At 38.6% G+C, this 21,168-nt stretch overlaps 1 protein-coding gene across 2 annotated transcripts; it reads right to left on the bottom strand.

Annotated features, from left to right (window-relative positions):
• Window positions 1-12,493: 12,493 nt before the first annotated feature.
• Window positions 12,494-20,304, bottom strand: ESM1 (endothelial cell specific molecule 1). Of its 2 annotated transcripts, XM_055252680.2 has the most exons (3): window positions 19,928-20,304; window positions 16,639-16,788; window positions 12,494-14,069 (listed from the first exon to the last, which is right to left on the bottom strand). In XM_055252680.2, exons 1-3 carry the CDS (start codon window positions 20,226-20,228, stop codon window positions 13,966-13,968), a joined length of 555 nt encoding a protein of 184 aa, XP_055108655.1. In that variant the 5' UTR covers window positions 20,229-20,304; the 3' UTR covers window positions 12,494-13,965. The 2 variants fall into 2 exon arrangements, with proteins under 2 accessions (XP_055108655.1, XP_055108656.1); XM_055252681.2 differs by lacking the exon at window positions 16,639-16,788.
• Window positions 20,305-21,168: the final 864 nt, after the last annotated feature.

Below are 21,168 nucleotides of genomic sequence, written 5' to 3'. Positions count from 1 at the left end.
AAAGAACTGCCCAAGACTGGGTAATTTATAAAGAAAGGAGGTTCAATTGACTCACAGTTCCACATGGCTGGGAAGGTCTCAGGAAACTTACAATCACACCGGAAGGCACCTCTTCACGGGGTGGCAGGAAATAGAAGAAGCAATCAAGACAAGAACTACCAAACACTTATAAAACCATCAGCTCTCATGGGAACTCACTCACTATCGTGAGAAGAGCATGGGGGGAACTACCCCATGATCCAATCGCCTCCCACAAGGTCTCTCCCTCAACACCTGGGAACTGCAATTCAAGATGAGATTTGGGTGGGGACAGAGAACCTAACCATATCAAATGGTTTTTGTACTGGGTTCTGTCAGCATAGCACCAAAAAATAATTGGAATACACAGTGAAAGAGCTGCAATAGATGAATTATTTTTGAAAGATGAATTAGTTGACCTGCTACCAAGTATAATTTTTCTCTCAAAAATTTATAGTGATATACTCAGAGGTCATCCTTTAGTAAACAATGTGCAGGAAGTCTAGAAATATAAAGGTTATATGGAGTTGAGAAAGAAATTACTGCTGAAACAAGGCGACACCTGTCCAAGCTAAGGTAATGGGAAACCAAAACAGAGCCAACTTGCCTGGGTCTGAGACCCAACTCTGCTACACACTAACTACATGATCCTGGGTAAGCTTCTCTACCTCTACACGCTTCATTGTACTCATCTGAGAAATGGGTATAAAAATAGTACCTGCCTCATGGGGTGGTTGTGAGGACTAAACACATGAATACATGTGAAGCATTAGAACAGAGCTTGTGCAGATTAAATAGTAAGTGTTAGCTATTATTATAGGTATTATGTGATTATTGTTATTAATATTATGCTTAAGCAGAAAAGGCCAATGGACAGAAAGGAGAGTGGGCCTGGCATAAGGAAGCTAACAGTCATATGGTCATTGGGCCACAGAGGGAGAGACAGGAGTTGTAACATCTCCAGTTTCCATAGGACCAGCCATACTTCGTTAGCTTTCTATATCCTCAAAAATACCCATTGACCCACTTTTCTTTTTTTAACTTTGGCCCCTCTGAGTGGCTTTCTATTTCTTGCCATCACACAAGCCTAGACAAAAGCATGGCATTTGCAGAGCGCGATGACGGACCAACCAGATGGCACTGCCTTGCTCCGCACCATCAACTGTGCCCCAGCTTCTCTCTAATCTGTATTCTCTCCATCAAAATCCATCTTAGTTCTGCAAAAACAGCTCAAAAGCAAAGGCCTCTCAGCAAAGCCAACATCATCTCGGCCATGTGGAAGGCGTGTTATGCCAGCCATAACACAGTGGTTGCCATGGCTTGTAAGAGGACGAGAGGGGATCCTCTAAGTTTCCACCTTCGAAGGGCAGGTAGATCATTTCCTCTCTAGGGATCAGGCATCCAGGATTGCCATGTGAATCCAAAGTCTTTCTAACACTCTCTTTGCTAAGTTCTATTCATAGAAAACCTTGGCCTGCCTCCAGGTCCATGTCACATTGTTTGTGACAATGAGGAATGAGGATGTACTCAGCTTTTTCAGAAAAACAAGCTCATGTTTTCAAGACATTAAGGGCAAAACTTTTCCCACAGCACAGAGTGAAGTCCTCTTCATCATACCCAAGGTGCATCATTCCAAAACTCACAAACAAAACGCCCCCTACAAAGAAATCCCAAAGCCACACACATTCCAACTTCCTGGTCAGTAAACAATGTGTCTGAGAAGATTTACCCCGATGCCGGGCCCAATTCCTCCCCAGGAAATGGACTCCTTCTCGTACCTTTTCTCTCCTTACTTCAAAATACATAAAAGACTAAATAAGGGCAGCTGAGTCCACACTCAAGGACAAGAAAACAGCCTCTGGGAGAAGCGAAAACTCTGACCCAGTTTTTCCATCTGAATTTTCACCATCAAGCTGTCAAACTTCATTAAGTCAGGTCTAAACATTCTCACTCATCCTGAGATTCCAGAATTTCAGAATTACAATCTTGACATACCAGGACAGTCTCTGTAACTGCTACCAACCCACAAAGATGGAAACACAAATTCTCCTCTACATATGGTGGGGTTACACCTCAACAAACCCATTGTAAGTTGAAAATATCATAAGTTGAAAATGCATTTGGTGCATCTAACCTGCTGAACATCACAGCTTAGCCTGGCCTACCTTGAATGTGCTCACAACACTTACATTAGAGCAAAATCATCTATACAAAGCCCATTCCATAATAAAGTGTTGAATGTCTTATGCAATTTATTGGATACTATACTGAAGGCGAGAAACAGAATGGCTGTGTGGGTCTTCAAAGTATGGTTTCTACTGCATGGGTGTTGCTTTCACAAGTTTGTAAAGTCAAAAAATCATAAGTCGAACCATTGTCAAAGAACCATCTGTATAGAAATATAACAGTCTCCCTATCAACTACAGTATTCCTCTGAAAATGGATTACTAATCTTGCTTGAATAGGAACAAAATAGATAAACATAGCTAATTCCTTCTTTTTACTGCCTGGAAAGTAATTGCACATAAAAGAAGACAACTGTTGACTAGATGTGGTACTTTACAAGTGACAATGATCACAGGGTTTAAAAAGAGCTTTGCATCTACCCTGGGAACTCCTCCCCAGCATCCCTGACGTATTATCTCACTTGGGTGTGGACACCTGTAATCCTTGCCTTTACTTGCTGCAGGAGTCCGAGCCGGTCTTTTTTTTCTTTTTTTTTTAACACTGTAAGTTTTAGGGTACATGTGCACAACGTGCAGGTTTGTTACATATATATGCACCTGCCATGTTGGTGTGCTGCACCCATTAACTCGTCATTTAACATTAGGTATATCTCCTAATGCTATCCCTCCCCCCTCCCCCCACCCCACAACAGGCCCCGGTGTGTGATGTTCCCCTTCCTGTGTCCATGTGTTCTCATTATTCAATTCCCACCTATGAGTGAGAATATGCAGTGTTTGGTTTTTTGTCCTTGTGATAGTTTGCTGAGAATGATGGTTTCCAGTCTTGACATGGTCCTCCTAGGTGCTGCTTCACTTCCACCTGCAAAAGCAGGTGTTCTGGCACCTTAATGAGGCAGACCTCGGCCTTTCCTGCTGCTTCTGGGTGTCACTGCTCCCATGCAGACTCAGGGATGGGGCACAGCTTATGTAGGGCCTCCTTCAAACTACAGGGCATGGAGCAAAGGGGCAGCACCATTCCAAGCATATTTCCTAAGAGTAGCAGCTTTTCAAAGTTTTCACAGGTGTTATATTGACATACTTGTTGTAAAGACAAGGAGGAAAAGGAAGCAACACGGAATGGGTGAACAAAATATCAGCGATCATTTTCTAACATTTAGTTTGACTTAATTTCAGAAAGAGAGAAAAGCTTCAAAAATAGAAAGGAAAAAAAGACCCATATACCCTTTGTACGGATTCTTTAAATCTTAATGTTTTATCACCTTTATTTTATCAATCTCTTTCTCAATATGTATATATTTATATTACATGTTTTCTGTCCTGTTTGAGCATAAGTGGCAGCCATTTAGGTGGGTTTGACAGGAGGAGAGTTTTTAAAAATATACTTCAAGAGAAAGAAGAGAAAATCATAGATATTAAATAAGTCTTTTAAAAGACAATTTTGCCTTAAGGCAATTGTGAATAATAATGTTTTTGTCTTTGACACCAAATAAATCATTTCAGTTTAAAAAAATCACTGGTCAGATGCTGAGACAAGTAAAGGGGCAGCCGAAGGGTGACTGCTTCCCCCAACCATCCCCTGATGGCCCAGCCCTTCCTCCGACACTGGTTCCATCTATGCCCCTGCTCCATCCATTGAGGAGCTTCATCCAACTCCAAAGACACTTGAGGAACACACTGGTGCTTCTTCCAAAAGTGCCATTAACACAGGTGACTTCAGGTGGGCCCCTATTTCCTAACTCCGCAAAACCACAGGACAAGTTTCTTGGTCCCCCAAGGCACTCCTTCCTGCCTAAATTCTACTCCTAATTATCATCTTATATATACATGATGGGGTTCAGGGCATGCCACCCCAAAAGATTACTGTAGAAGACCAGAATATGTCACCCTCAATATGCCTCTTTGGCACAAGGATTATTTTGAGCTGGTTATTTTGGAAAACAGCCGACGCAGGAGTAGCTCTGAAAAGTTGCCCTATTTTTATAAGAGAAATTTACATCTATAAGGAAAGTCTGCATTTGTTAGGGTGTCTTTCTGTCTCTGTGCCAGGAAGAGAAATACAGCTAAATCACTAGAGATGCATAATCAACGGAGAAGGCGTCAACTTACATCTGCAAAATAGGCCCTCGTTTTACAGTGCTTTTCCTGGCATCTCATCTTCACCGGGTCTTTCCCCACACTCTTCTTTCCTTGTTTCAGCAAATGATGGTATTTCAGCCTGAAGTCTAAGACACCTCTTTGAGATCTACTCCAAAACTGTACTCATTTTTCTGGGTTATGTCCCATGTATACATGTTCTTAAACTGCTGTTTGTTTTTCTGTTATTGATCTGTCTTTTGTCACAGAGAGTCCCAGCCGAGAACTATACAGGGTAGACAAAAAATTATTTCTCCTCCCCTACATACATCTTGGTTTTCACCAAAACAGTACTGCCCAAGTTAATGAACATCTCATTGGCCAGACAGGACTCTAAGTGGTTTTGACTACATCCAAAAATGAAATCCATCTACAAGGAGGAATATTTGTCACAGTTGAGCTATTCACTAAAATGGGCCACCAGGCCTGAGGTTAACCCAAAGAGGAGCTTCAAAGAGCCTTGGAGCAATGGAGCAGCACTGGAACACAAATAAAGCAACTGTAGTTCTTTATCTCAGCGGCAACAACCTGGCAAAAATATCTATTAGCTCTGCCACCTGCACCTCCCATGCTGCCCTGTACTCACCAAAGCAGTTGATTCAACAGGTGGTTTTTTTGTTTGTTTTTGTTTTTGTTTTTGTTACCATTTTGGGAGACATTCTATACCTACCAATAAATTACATTGTAGTTGAAGTTAGTCAGAGTCTTTTCACTTTTTTGTTTTGTTTTACTTGCATCCAAAGAACCATAAACTACCACACATGATTAAACTATGCACCTTTGCCTTTCAGTATTCTTTGTTCCATCTCTACAGCTATTCCGGTTTTCTATGTTCCATCTCCACAGCTTCTCCACAGGGCTTCTTAAAGACGGAACCATAACCTTTCATATTCTCACTCTGCTTCTTTGACATAGTGCAGGATAAATGTTCCTCCACCAAGACCGTCTGACTAAGTGCTAATTGGTAAAAGATTAAATAGCCCTGAACTAGACTTACTCGATTTTCTCCTAATTTTTAAAACTGGATATTGCTTTTATATCAATCTATTGAAAAGAGTCCATTTTCAAATTCCTCTAGTTTCTATAAGCCATAAAACAATTTCATGAAATGGTATTCAAAATCTATGTCTCTCTGGTCTCAGATGTGTCAGCAGCTCTGATGCATTAAATCACTGGAAAGTCAACCACGATCCTGGATTTCCTAGGTTGTTTTCAAACCAAGAACTTTACTGGTGCCAAGACTAGCAGGAGTTCCTGAACTGGCCAACATTCCTTGAATTTCCTTTGAGAGGTGAAAAAAATAAAAATAAAAGGGTAGCTTAAAATGCATTATATAAGAAAGAAAGGTATGAGCAAGTTAAGGGGAAACTACAAAGGAAGCGGGCCAAGTCCCAAAATAAAAGGCAGGAATAGAAGACTAAAAATAACACACAGGGAAGTGTGCCACATCTGTAGGGGTCCCTTGCATTCTCCTGAGGCATTGTGCCTTTTTTTTTCTCAAGAGCATGCTAATAATTGTGTGGAGATTTAAATAGAACTCTATTATTTGTTCTTTAAAAATAGTCACTTCTTTTGTAGGATTGTGAGAGTTTCAGATGATACTAATTGAATTTCACTTCACTCATTGCAATTTTCTTTTTATGGATATCTTCAAGTTTGCTAAGAAGTTAGTAGGTTTTCTTCAATCTTTTTATCTAGTCTTCTTGAATAGAAAATGTAAAATATTTTAAATATTTCAGTCTTGTGGCAAATTATTGGACACTTAAAATACAAAAAAAATGAGGTTGGCTTTTATAATAACACAAATTATCTGCCATCTATTGGAAAGCTTAGGATATGGCAGACAGTGTTAGAAATCACTGGCATACCTAGAACATGTGCAAAGATTCTTACAACTTTGCACATGAGCCATTACCCACACTTCACACACAGCACACTGAGGGGCATCGTGGTTGAATAACCCATCTGAGGCCAATAGCTACTGAGTACTGTAGTGGGTGAATCCTGCCTCCCTCTGACTCAGAAACGCTAGAGCCCTTGTCCTTCCACAGTACTTTAAGATGTTCAAAAATATTTTTTAAATAGGCTAATTATGTATAGTTAGCTCAGAGCCATCAGTAGGATATCTGTTGCACGCTTAGTCAGTTTTGCTTACTTTGGAAAACTTACAACTGGATTTATATTTAAATTCCACACATCTCACAGCTAACATAGGTACCATTCCTCCTGGGTATAAGGTTCATCTTCCACCACTCAATCAACTATTCGATTATTATGACAATTATTTTTCTCCCTTAGGAGAAATATGTTATGATAGATTTTAAGAAAATGGGAACCTCATATAGTGGGAACTGTCTAGGAGAGGTCATTCATGATGTGTGTTTAATAATTGCTTCCAAGTTGTTAATTCCTGTTTTCTCTAGACACAACAGAAACAGGAAATATTTACCAACTTCACAGGTGTCAGGAAATACTTTTAAAACCCTGGTAGCCTGGGTCACCCGCTGAAGCAGATAGCTTTTCTGCGCATAGGTGCAGAAGGTACATTGTAATTTAAAAGGTGTACTTTGGTCCAGAGAATCTAAGGATTCACAGGCATTGCTTCTGTTGAACCAAGGATATTTTCCAGAAGAGAGTATATCATCATCTATATCATGATATATATCATTATATATACTATATATACACATTATATATCACATTTTATTTATCCATGCATTCATTGATGGACACTTAGGTTAATTCCATATCTTTGCTATTGTGAACAGTGCTGTAACAAACATTGGGATGCAGGTATCCCTTTGATATATTTTCCTTTGATTTCCTTTCATTTGGATAAATAAATACCCAGTAGTGGGATTGCTGGATCATATGGTAGTTCTATTTTCAGTTTTTTGAGAAATCTCCATGCTGTTTTCTGTAATGGCCATACAAATTTATATTCCTACCAACAGCTTATAAATTATATTAAGTGAAATAAACCAGGCACATAAAGAAAATATTGCATGTTCTGACTCAGAAGTGGGAGCAAAAAAAAAAAAGTTGATCTCATGGAAGTAGAGAGTAGAATGAGAGGCTGGGAATGGTTGGGAGCAAGTGGTAGGGACAAAGAGTGAGGTCAGTTAATGGGTACAAACATAGAGTTAGACAGAAGAAATAAGCCCTAATGTTGGATAGCAGAGTAGGGTGACTGCAGTTAACAATAATGTACTGTGTATTTCAAAATAGCTAGAAGAGAGGATTTGAAATGTTCCCAACATATAAATATGATAAACACTCGGGATGATGAATACCCTAAATACTCTGACTCGATCATTACACTTTCTATGCATGTAGCAAAGTATCACATGCACCCAACACTCAGGATGATGAATACCCTAAATTCCCTGACTTGATTATTGCACTTCCTACTCATGTAGCAAAATATCACATGCACCCCATAAAAATGTACAAATACTATGTATCCATTAAAAAAATTGTAAAAGCATACTGAATCTGCTGCATTTGTTCTCAAACCTGTTTGTGCAGTTATCACTGTTATATAACTTAATTAAATATTACATACATCAGTAAGCTAGCAATGCAAGAGAATTGTTATTTCCATGAATATTAAGGTGAATGTTTTAGGAAAATCTGATAAAAGTGTTACTTTAAAAAACAGCTGCTCTCAAATAAGGGAGAAGGGAGTCATGAAAATCCAGGCGTCCATACTCTGATTGTGGTGTAGTCAAGAAAGATGATGTGCACTCCTTCTGGCAGCCACACTACCTGACCAATGACCACAACTCAGTATATGGTCTCTCTCTGCTTTGGAATTAATACATTGTACATCATCAATCATGATATACGTACCTCATCATTTTCATTATCTAAATTATATTCAATTATGGGCTATACTGTCTTTTTTTAACCAATGCTGTATCAATGATCTTTTCAGATTATTTGCCATAGCAATTTTTCAATAGTATAAAAATGTTGTAACTTTTATTGTATATACATTTATGCACACTTTAACAAAGTATTTCCTTAGAATAAAATCATGGAAGTGGAATTTCTACACAAAAGAATGTATACTTTTTGGGCTGAGTGTAGTGGCTCATGCCTGTAATCCCAGCCCTCTGAAAAACCGAGACGGGCAGATCACTGGCGGTCAGGAGTTCAAGATCAGCCTGACCAACATGGCAAAACCCCATCTCTACAAAAATACAAAAATTAGCCAGACACGGTGGCACGTTCCTGTATTCCAGCTACTCGGGAGGCTGAGGCACGAGAATCGCTTGAACCCAGGAGACGGAGGTTGCAGTGAGCCAAGATCGTGCCACTACACTCCAGCCTGGGTGATGGAGAGTGACTCTGTCTTAAAAAAAATTATAGAATGTATACTTTTTAAAGCCTACATATATATGTATATTTTAAGATACAGAATACGTAAACTAAAAATTTTTAATATTTTCATTTTAAAAAAATTAAATGGCGAAATGTGGGATGATGTTAATTAGTAGAGTTTTCACCACCATGCACAAGATTTTATCACTGAATTTGTTTGGATCTAGGTATTTCACTGTAAAATAAAAGGTTTAGACAAGATTTCCCTGGGGCCTCCTTCTGGAGTCCAATAAGTCATTGCCGTGCATGCCTATGTTCCCTCAGGGGCTGGGAAGTGTATAAATGCATCTATTTTGTGAGTGTTATGTCTCAAAAGTCGATATGAGTGGAATTTTATAAACCAATTCAAGTAAGCAAATCAAACTATATCACCACTTACAGAAAGTCTCTATCTTCATTTCTGACTGATGGTCCTGACCTTAGAATGGTGTCTGTCTAACCATGTGGGTGGAGCTTTGGGGTGAACAGAAAGAAACTCCCTTTGTAACTCCGTTTTCTCTCTGATTGCAAACTAAACCTTTGTCCTTCCCAGACAACCTTCTGAAAAAGTGCTCACCTCCCATGCAGCATTCACACCCTTGTCTGGCTTTCACCCAATCTCCCCATGGACACTGCTCCACTGTGGTCACAAGGGACTACCTGAGGACTCTGGTTCTGCCTTTTCTCTCCATGGCACATGACACCATTCACTCTTCTTGAATGTCTTGTTTTCTATGAGACTATATTACTTCATTACTTCCCAAGTCTCTGGTTCTTCTACTTCCATTCTCCTTCGTGTTCTTCCTCTATTTGTCCCACAAAGTTCCCACAGTTTAGCTTAAAGTTTCTCTGACTTCTCAGCAGCTTAAACAGTTAAGAATCTTCAAACAGGCCAGACATAGTGGTTCATGCCTGCAATCCCAGTGATTTGGGAGATCGAGGCAAGAGGATCATTTGAAGCCAAGCATTCAAGACTAGCCTGGGCAACATAATAAGACCCCGTCTCTACAAAAAAAATTTTTTTTAATCAGCTGGGTGTGGTGGTGTGTGCCTGTAGTCCTAGCTACTCAGGAGGCTGACGGGGAAGGATCACTTGAACTCAGGAGTTTGAAGTTAGCATGAGCTATTATTGTGCCACTGCACTCCAGCCTGGGCAACAGAGCAAGACGCTGCCTCCTCCTCTAAAATAAGACTTGTCAAAAAAATTAAGTATACCAGCTAGTTATGATATATTGCAATGCATTCTTTCATAAGGCCAACAATGATTAGTTTTGATCACCCCTTAGTTTATCTCCTTTCTAGACAAATCTAGATTTTCTTATATCTCAAAATATAAATCCCTAGACCAGCAGCATCTGCACCACCTGAGAACTTGTTAAAATGGGAAATGCTTGGACCCCACCTCAAACCTACTGAATCAGCAATATGTGTTTCAACAGGGCTTTCAGGTGACTCTGATGCATGCTAAAGTTTGAGAACCACTACCCTATGTCAGGCACCCTTTTAATGCTAGCTCTTAGTTTAATGACTAGGATAACTGATGGGCAATCAGAAATAATCACTTCTCCCTCTAAATTTCTCTATGGTGTTGAATGACATCTATAGATTCATTACGCCTAAGGAGACCAGGATGAAAGAGGGAATAAAATGCAGGATGCAAAGGCAGTCCTCCCAAATTGCCTTTCACAGGAAATGACAACCTGGTCTGACTATGAGAATTACCTTGTCTTTTTGCTACCACTGGTGATATCCCCAATGCCTGAGGGAGAAGCACTTCCTGTCTTTGTTGCTTTGAACAGCCCTATTTGTCAGATTCACTAACTGTGTAGGCCCCCAACATTTTCAATCGCCTCACAACCCAACAGGTTGGATAAGTAGTTGGGCAGACGGGGATCTGACAGGTGAAAGGGAAGGAAAGGCTGTCTTCTTCTTGAGCAGCTGCTGCTCTGGTGAAGACACAGGGCCTGTTACATGCTTTATTTATTAATTCCTTCACCCATCTATCCTTTTATTCATTCACTCATCCATCCATCCATTCATTCATCCATCCTTCCACCAACCATCCCTTCAGTCATCCATTCATCCAATAGCCATCCATCCCTCTTCCCATCCATCTTTCCTACCTTCATCTATCTACCTATTCACCCATTCATTCATCCAATCATCCATTCATTCCAGAAATATTTATTATGCCTCTGCTTAGTTTCTCTCCAATATCAAATGAGATTAGGCCCATTGATCTATGGAATTTTCTTGTTTCCCAAGTGTTTTCTGGAATGGTACATTGAAGTGTGGGAAGAAAATTTCAAAACTTCTACTTATATCTCTTATCTCTTCATTTTAAAAATGTCTAGTTTGAGTGTATGTTTTATAATGAACACAATATATTAATATGATAGTGTGTATATAGTTTGAAATTACATTCTCAAAAAAATTTTGCACTAGCAAAGTATGCAGTCAGGGGTGTACAGATCCACAGATCCAAAGATTTTGGAGACCACTGCTATGAAGATTAGATGTAAGACTACAGAGCAATTTGGGATAGATAGGTACTAGCTTTTGGGGTGAAAACCATGAAGAGCCCCCAGTACCATAAAGCTGGGCAGCTAGAAAACATGCCTGCCACTCAGAGCAAATGGGCCCACTTTCATCTGATTTTATTGCCCGTGGTTGCACAGGTGGTTACTGCAGAGCCAGAAACAGAGGCCCGTCCTGCTCCAGTCTAGCTCTTTTTCCACACTTCCTCAAAGAAGCATTAGGACTGTGGCCCAGGCTTCAAACCAAGAGGGCAGATCTTTAAATAACCTCGCTCCCTGCCACAGTAGCCTCAAACTTTCTTGCCCACAGGTGAAAATAGAGATTTTCAGTTAATAAAAATGTAAATATCTGACATTCATGTAACTTTGTATCTCATTCACACCCAATTTCTACCATCTTACAAAATATATTAATTTGAGCAAACAGGATTTTTTCTTGTATAGACTTTTTTTTAGCATTTTTATCAATTCGCCTAAAATGTTTCCATAATTTGCCCACAAGGCTGAATGAACATAGACTGTTGTCGAATACAATACTCAAGCTTCAAAGCTGTAAAATACTCTCTTCTTTCATAGGTACTGAAAGGTTTGTCTTTGGCTATGTTTTCTAAAAGCAACCCCCTTCAAAAATATTAGAAAATATATGAAAATAAAAGGCAAGTATTAATTATGAATGAGAAACATAAACTGATAAAAGTAAAAATTGTTCGACACTTTTAGAGCTGTAATCTTCAGTAAAACAGCTAACAACTGATTGAGATTTAATTATAAGGGGTTTCCTCACAGAACACGGAAGAGTGCAAAGGAGCACTCAGTAGCTGTTTAACGGCAAAGTTTCTACCATTGAAAATGTCAAAATCCAGGAAGAGAACACAAAACAAAGAAGAAAAAATGCTCTAAGTCTAGGACCTCAAGAGCCATCCAGGTAGCAAAATAGAAATGGTTATTTCAGGCCTTAGCTCTGCATCTAACTAATGATGCCAACAGAAGAGTTTACCTTTTGTTGTTGTTTTGCAGAATGAGTTAATATATTGGGACCTACTTTTAGGAAGCCCTAAAAAATGAGTAGACCAAACATGTGAGGCAGAGAAGCAAATATCTTGACCCCCTGTTTTGATAGAAGAGGCTTATCCAGAGCAGAAAATTCTGTTGAAGAGCTTGTCCTTTAATATGAAGGAGGGTTCTTATTTATTGAATGAATTGTTAAAATAACATTTAGCAAGTTAACAAAATCACAAATCAACACAGAGAAGCTGTATCTTGTTCTTTTTTATTGAACAATAATAAACTTGTCCTTTTAAAACAAAACCTAACAGCTTATGCAGCTTTACATTCAAAGGCCTTCCCACACACATTCACAACTCTGTTGGCCAACTTCAAGAATAAAATACAGGTAAATACTGAAATAATTCTTAAATAAGTTCTTCACTTCAAATAAAATACTTCTGAGATATTTCCTAACAACATCTAGTACAACAGTCCTGTTTGTGCTAAGATTCTTTCAAATATACTCCTAATTCCACTTATCAACCAAGTTTAAAAGAAAAAAATATGAAAATAAACTATTTTAAAGTTGACATGTTTTCTGCTGAAAATTGATTCTTCTTTTCCAAACCTCCTAAAAACTTATTTTCTACTTTAAATTGAAAATTCACCTAAGTCACAGCACTTATGTTTAAATAAGGACCCTCTGTTGCTCATTTTTTGACATTTTTGAAATCCAGAGTGACTCTGTTTTTCTTATGCTTATTAAGGTTATTATTACTATAATTACTGATAATAAATTTATCATGCCTCAGATGTTTTGAAAACCTTATAGAGTCATAGCTTTATTCTAACCATTTTAAACAAATAACACTAGATTTCTTTCCTCAAGAGGATGATAAATATGGGTAGGGAGGATGACTTGCACTAACACATTTATTTATAAAAATATATAAATATTTACCTTCATACACACACAAACCACCAGTGGGTAAAATACTTCTTAGATTTATCTCTGAGGTGGCATACGTTAAAGTCATTTATGGAAGTGTATGTGTTTCCTCTGCCCCAGAACCGTCCTTCAGATACAGATAACCTGGGAACTACATCAGCAGCCTTTTGAAATTGCCCTCAGTTCAAAGCTGTTTGTTACTCAAATTTCCATAAGCTTCAAACATCTTACTTCCTTCAGGGGTTTTCTGGTTGTTCTATTTTGACTTTTCCCAAAGCCAAAAAAAAAAAAAAAAAAAAAAAAGCACAATTAAACTCTAGAGAAGCTACCTACCAAGGAAGGGCTAAATATTTTATTTCCCACTCCCACCCCCTCCCCATCTTCTCCTGCTCTTAACTCTTCATTCTGTATCCCAACATTAATGTACATCAAAGTCAAAGAACTAATTTGACTCACTGTGGTCTTCAGCTTTGCCTAGCTCCCTCTTTGGTTGACCTGTCTCCATGTAAGATTACCTAAATTGCATTTTTAGTTCTTCAGTGTTACTATACACACACATTTAACAAATCTATATGCATTCAAATATTTAACAAATACATACAAGTGTTCAGTCATATGGATGTTATGGATTGTAAGTAGCCTACTTTTTGTTTTCTGGGTCCACCATGCATCACATTTGGTCTTCAAAAATTACATGTCCTTATGCTATAATCTAGAAAGTTCCTAAAATGTTGGCTGTGTGTTGAACAATCACGAAAATAGAACCTTCTCTCAGAAATCGCAGCCGGGATCAGCGTGGATTTAACCATTTCCTCATTACAGGAGACCCGGCAGCATTGTCTTTCACAACTTCTTCTCTCACAACATTGCCATCTCCAGATGCCATGTCACGCTCTGAAAGCAGACGGAATACAAATCATGTCCAAACATCTATAGCTCAAAGACAACATAGTTTTGCTTTATTTTTGTTTTACATGGAATTTACAATGAAATCTTTAATCAATTTAAGATTCCATGCTAACTGTATTCACTGCTCTATATCAGTGAGCACCTCTATATACAATTGCACCCCTTGAATTACTTATCTTTGTATACCTATTATCACCTGACGTTATCTTCTACATGCATTTGTCTTTTTTTCCTCTTTATTATTTCACTCCACCACTAGAATTCCAGTTTCACAAAGGTAGGGACTTTATTTTGCTCACTGCTATATCTCCAGCACTAAGGACAGTGCTTGCCACATAGTAGGCACTTAATAAATACTTACGGAATAGGCAAATGTTGTACAAACAGGTCTCAAGTTAGATTCTTACACTAACTGGTATGAAAGACAGATTAACTTTTGCTGCGTCCAGAAGGCAAAAGGCAGACCAATGGGTAGAACGTTCATAAAGACACTTCTCACTCTACATATGAGAAAAGTTTGTAATATTTGAAATTTGCTAAAATGAAATTTTCTACTTCAAGGAGTAGTGAGGTGTGCTTGCCTTGGCAGTGCACATTCTGATATGGAATGCTTTAAGAAAATTAGCATGGCCCAGAAGATGAATGTGTGTAAGTCCATGAAACATTCCAGATCTTACTCCTCCAACACCCCTCCTCCACAAAAAGTTACTTGTGAATTCCCAACTTGGGAAGCTCACTGCCAAAAAAAGAACACCAAGCGGAACACTGGGGACAGGAAGCACATTTGACAAGAGTGCTGTAGCCAGCAGGTGGAAAGGTGGAAAGGTGGAGAAGACAAGCTCGTGCTCTGGGGGTCCTAGTGCTGGTGAAGCTTGCAGCCATTTAGCCTGCTCTCAAAGGCTGGGTCCAAACAGGTTTGTGCAGAGGTGATGTGAAGCCTGTGTCAGGAGTGAAACCCGAGCCTTCTCCTGTAAACTCCAGTGCATGAACCTGGAAGTCTCATGTAGTCTCAAAGATGCATGTATACTACAAAGGCCCCAGGCAGCCTCTCCAAGAGGTCCTTGGGGGTATTCTGCTCTCCATCCTGAATCTGACTAAGGTTTACCAAGATCACACTAAAAATCATCTTTTGCTGGTTGCACCTTTAGCTAATGAAAGGAAATACCCTAGGTCAGAAAAGAGAGAAACTGACTGCTTTTTTCAAATATTTCTGATAAGAATCTCAATGCCTAAATTTGATGTGGAAATATTTTTGTGTAACCTGTAATGTAAGTATTGTATGGGCATCACCATACTTAAAACTAATAATTCACTTAAAAGCATAATATTTCCACTTCATTTTAACATGTTTAGTTGACCCATACATAAGAAGGAGGTAAAATTAGAAAACAAGCACCTTTGCCAAATAGTTTATATTTTATTAACTTGAAATGCAAAAGACCAAAAACAAAAACTAAGTAAAATGGACTTGAATTGTTATTTATAGTTGTGGCAGGAAAAAAGTATATAGTTTGTTGATACCAGCCATCTCGTGACTATATGTTGGGCTTATTATATATTTATTTTTTATAATTTTAAATATAGTTTTTAATGGACAAATAATAACTGTATATATTTGGGGTACAATATGATACTTTGATGTATATCTCCACTGTGGAATGATGAAATCAAACTAAGTAGCATATCCATCACCTCACATACTTATTTTTTGTGATGGGAACATTTAAAATTTATTCTTTTACCAATTTTGAAATATATAAAAATTATTAATTACAGTCGCCACTCTGTGCAATGGAGGCCTAAGCTTTAGTGATGCATGTTGCTTTAAATGAGCTACTTTCAGTTTAATGGAACTCTCCTGTACTGGCCATCTATTCAACAAAATAAACAAATACGTACATAGCAACATCTCATAGGTTGTGTATTCCTCACATTCTAACAACTGTATAAGAAATACACACGGACTAACAAGCAGCACGTATTACCACAGTTTCATTCATTTCCAAAATTTCAATCACAGGTACTATTTCTTATCCTCTCCAAAATCCATAAAAACACACACTTGGAATTATTCCATTTAAATGCTTTCATTTGGTTAAAAATAAGAAATGTTCTATATTTTCTATCTTGACTCTTAAAACTTATCCAATAAATTCCTCACAGTACTTTTTCTAAGTGAAGTTGGGAGATAAATGGTTTTGTCCAGTAAATATATAAAACAGATCACTGAAGAATTTAAAGAACTTTATATATCTCAGTTGGTTATTTTTTATTACAGATTTTTGGTAATCAGTCATATTTATCCTCCTATAAATCATATTTAAACAAGGTAAACTTTATGAGAAATTATATATAAACCTCAAAATTATTGATGGGCTCTTGGTAGGAAACAGCAACAGCAACCAAACTCAGCTACCACCCACTGTTCCCCTGAGTAAAGCAAAGGAAATAAAATCATTCCAATCCACATCTTATTCTACTCACAGATATTTTCTAAGTTATTCACACTGAAATGAGACTATTCTTCCAATGTTATACCAGAATCAGTGCTTACCTGTGAGAGAAACAAATCTGTTGGAAGACTTGGTTACTGAATATTGGAAGAAGGGGAATTTCAGGCATTTTCCCGTCCCCCTGTCACAGATGCCCGACTGGCAGTTGCAGGTCTCTCTGCAATCCATCCCGAAGGTGCCGTAGGGACAGTCTGGGGACAAAGGAAAGGTTAGAGAGGACGCTGCTTGTTGTAAATACGTCTCCATCCTAACAGCCCTGTGTGCATAGCCTTGTGATTTGAACCAACCTCGTGAATCTTGACTGTAAAATAAAATCCAATTCTCCAAACCCAGGATTTGAAAGTTGAAACTTTGAGTCATAAATATGAAATCACACATTAAGACCAGTTAATGGATGCCTCGGGCTTAGTGTCGTGATGTAAAGTTAAGTTGAAGACAGCTACACACAGCCAGTCTCCTTGGACCAGTCTTCATTCTGGTGATGTTCTGCTTATATACCAATAAATTCTCACAGATGACCTCTGTAACAGCTCAGCAAAGGTGGGAAATTGAACAGACATATATGCATCAGCTCCTCAAAGAGTTTTTAAAATGTGATGCTATCTTTGAATCTACTGTATTCACAGATAATTTACTATTTTAAGTGTATAGGAAAGGGCTTCAAACTAACCAGGGAGAGAGCTAGCATCCTAGCTCACCATGAAGCAATCAATCTTCCATCTGCTCCAACCCTTATCAAGTTCCTTATTTGTCGAAATGGCATGTCATACAACTTGCCCGACTCCCTCAGTAGTTAAGAGGTCTCACTAGTAAAATCCTCTGCAAGGCTAACATGCAAGATGCTAAATGAGCAAGAAAGCTCAGGGCTTATACACCCTGAGGGTTTGTACACCAACCAAGAACTAGAAGCTTTTGGAGCTCCAGTGCTTACACTTATGCCAAAACATCCTACATTGAAATAAAGAGGACAAAGTCATTTATTTAAAATGCATAAAATTATTTAAAATGCTGTTTTTAGGATAAACAGCATTTCAGTAGACTAACCAACCTTTAAAAGCCAGCAGAATAGATATAGAATATTCTCTTGTTGTGAAAATACCTTGTAAATGTACAATCACAGGTGGGGAAAGAACAAATTGTGAGCCATCTGAGTCTCTAGCAGTCTAATACTCCACTGACTGACCAAGTAGATCATCAATGAGATATCTTTTTTTAAAGAGATCTATGAGTGCTCTTTTCAATATGGTTCAGATCACAGAGGAACCTGGTTTTGAACACGGTTCTCTTTGCTGGGAAGAAGAGATCTTAAAAAGGAATCCTGAAAAGGCCTCTTCCAGAAAAGCACACAGGATTAGGATTTGACTGTGCCTGCAGTGATATTGAAAACTAAAACTTTAGCCAAATTCCCAGAGATACTTCTAGTGTATCCCCTGATGCACTGAACAGTGCTGGGCAGATAGTAAGTGTTCATTAAATATGTGTTGGCTGCTGATTGTTAATCCGGGCAAGATGTTCACAGACATCTGAATATTTAGAAGACATTTGGATACGCAGCTGAAGTTTACAGTTTTCTTGTGGATGTTCTTTTAAAAAGCTGAAGAAGGGAGATGATTGCAAAATGCATTATTTCTATCTCGAGTTGCTAAGGCTCACAAAGCCCCCTATTTCCAGCAGAGAGAAAAATGCTTAAAACTAGATTCATCAGCAACCTGAAGAAAGCCAAAAAGAGCAATCTCAAATATCTTTTTAGTATCTTGATCATTCAGTAGAATACTACAGTGCTAAAGACTCCAGATGCCACACAGCTTGTTTCTCTGCCCATATGTAATGTACATTTACAATCACATGTACAAAGGCATATTATGCCAAGAGAAAAAGCCATTCACTGCATATACATGGTATCTCGTAAGTATGATTGTGTTAACCACTTCCTCCCTAATTTCCTTATGTGAAGTACTGTTTTCTTAGTCAATAAGCCCCATAATTTACAAAATATACAGATCCTATTCAGTTGAAAGAAACATGCCTATGTGTTCACCAAACAAAATATTTTCTCAATATTCTATTTCTTATTGTATATAAACAAAAATAAACTAAGCAAAAAAAAAAAAACTCTCCTAATACTTTAAGAATTTGTTTTTTTAATTTTGTATGTCTTGCCAATTAAAAGATGATTAATTTATACATTATATGTCTAAGAAGTAGGAGAATTAATGAGATTAGCACAATACTGGATAAATATCATTCATAAAAAATGCATTAAATACATAAAACATAAGAATTATTTAGAAATTTCTCAGTCCTTTTTACAATTTTGAAAGCTTCCTTGTATTATACAACTGATGGATGGGGTTATAGCATGTGTTGCTTCTTAATAATAGCTCTTCATAATAAGATCATGAGATATCTATATGTAGAGTATTTTTAAATCATCATTCTTTTTATTGTAAATATTTTTAAAATGTTAAATATTTTAAACTAGTTACTATGTTTAAAATAAATTCTACAAATACACTATTTTATTTAACTTATTTATTTAACTATTTTATTTAACTTATACACTATTTTATTTAATACTTAACTACATTATTTAGCTAAAATTTCAACCTGACAAAGTTTTTCTTTAAGTGTACAAGTGGTCAACCTCATTCTTTACAGACTTCCAGTTTTTATTTTTCTCTATTGTTATTTTTCCTTGTCTTAACACCATCTGCTATTTTTCCAGATGACCAAAACCTTTATAAAGTCAGATGAGGTTTGTTTTATGCTTCAGGGGACCCTCTTTGAAGAATGAGTTATTTTGTTAGATGACTTAAGCTCACTCTATTCCATAAAGTGCATTTGTGTTTATCAGAAATAGTTGATCTTGAGAGTGGCCCTCCATCCTGTGGACCCTTTCAAGATCAAAGAATCACTAAATCTGGGGGCTAGAAACCATTCCAAGAGGTTATCTAGTGCAGACCTTTGTAACTGCTGCCTCGCAGAGGAGAGAGCACCTAAGCCATCCTTAACAGATTACCTGTCAAGTTTCTAAAGTTTTCCAGAAAAGGAGCCAACACAATCTTCCATTGCAACTTTCTTTTTGCGATCTCCTAAGGCAACGAGTAAAATGCCACACTTCTTTCTGTGCCTTCCTGCACACTGGTTTCAGTTGCTACTTGCAGCTATCCTTCTGTCTCTACCCATGACAATACCTGTGTGGTGCCTTGTCAAGAATCCACCTGCCTTTTTCCCTCTTACTCTTGAGGAGCAAAGCCACCTCACCTCCCAAGCTGGCTAAAAGCTCTCAGCATGCCCCGGGAGGGGAGAGGTAAGGGGGTCACTCTTTACCTTTGCAGATACCAAACTCTTCACCAAAAGGATCCTCCCCATTAGAGGGCTGACACCTCAGCCCCGGGCCACACTTCATGCCATCCATGCCTGAGACTGTGCGGTAGCAAGTTTCTCCCCGCCCTGCAGCACACACCCGGCAGCAGCCACAGTCGTCGAGCACTGTCCTCTTGCAGCGCGGGCTGCTTTTGCACTCACTGCTGTCACAGTGTTGAGGGCAATCCACCGCATAATTGTTGCTCCAGGCGGCCACCAGGTGTGCAGGCACAAGGAGCGTGGTCAGCAGGAAGACGCTCTTCATGTTTCCCAGCTGCCTCCGGCTGGGCTCCCCAGTCTTGGTCTTTGCTGGTGGGAAGCAGCCGTCCAAACTGGTAGCTGAGCCTCTGCCTACACGTTTATGAGTTTTATACACTGGGTTGCCCGCATGCTTTCCCGTCATCAATTTCCTCAACCCAGCAGCAGCGCTGTCCTCCTGCCAGGCTCTCTTGTTTTGGTTTATGAAATCCAGGATGAAGGCTGGATTAACACGCTGCTGCCATCCAGGAATTGAAAAGCCCAAGCTGATGTCATCTGTTATGTTTAGATGGATGTTTTGCCTGAGGACTGAAAAACTCACTCACATCCGTCTCAAGGGCTCAAGGACGTCTGTGAAGGAGGGATAAAGAAGGTCGCACACCCTCCTTCAGGACGGGAATTGTTCTGACCCTGGCATATCACTTGAGGTGTAGCTTTGTCTCAGAGCCTCTGTAGTCAAGAGGAAAATGATATCAACATGAATCATCAGGACTGAAGAAGCTTCTTCAAAAAAAAATAATAAACATTTGGTATTTCCCCTAAACAAATAGCTATGAGATCATTTGAAAGAAGAAAGGGTTATACTGTGTCTTTTCAATACTTAGAAGAAAGAAAATATTTTGATAGGGATGTTTTTTAAGACCCTCTCTTCCTTCCTCTCACCCCTCTCCTCAAATGTTATTTCTAAAGCAATTCATGTCACATATCTCTAAGTCTATTGTGGATGTAGCTGTGCTTCCAGTACAATGCGGAACTGCCTCTGAGAATTTCTTTTAAAATCAATACAAAATGCCACAAGAGAGGTAAGATCCTTTCGGCACTGCTTCTGGGTTACTCAATTCTGGAAAAACTTATCAGTTGGACTTCTGATCCAAAACTTCCCCAGGGGAAGGCTCATCCATCACTAAGTCTGCTTGTCCAATGATGGAGTCCACCCAGAGCCCTTC

The sequence above is a fragment of the Symphalangus syndactylus genome, chromosome 18 (genome assembly GCF_028878055.3).
Source record: "Symphalangus syndactylus isolate Jambi chromosome 18, NHGRI_mSymSyn1-v2.1_pri, whole genome shotgun sequence".
NCBI classification, from domain to species: domain Eukaryota; kingdom Metazoa; phylum Chordata; class Mammalia; order Primates; family Hylobatidae; genus Symphalangus; species Symphalangus syndactylus.
The sequence above is the reverse complement of the archived record's forward strand: the minus strand, read 5'-3'. Positions and strand labels throughout refer to the sequence as shown.

Excerpts from the sequence above, each read along its gene's own strand:
- ESM1 (XM_055252680.2), bottom strand. The coding sequence starts at position 20,228 with ATGAAGAGCGTCTTCCTGCTGACCACGCTCCTTGTGCCTGCACACCTG. Across the intron at positions 16,789-19,927 it reads AGAGTTTGGTATCTGCAAAG|ACTGTCCCTACGGCACCTTC; the intron begins GTAAAGAGTGAC and ends CTTTGTCCCCAG. Across the intron at positions 14,070-16,638 it reads CAGATTTGTTTCTCTCACAG|AGCGTGACATGGCATCTGGA; the intron begins GTAAGCACTGAT and ends GTCTGCTTTCAG.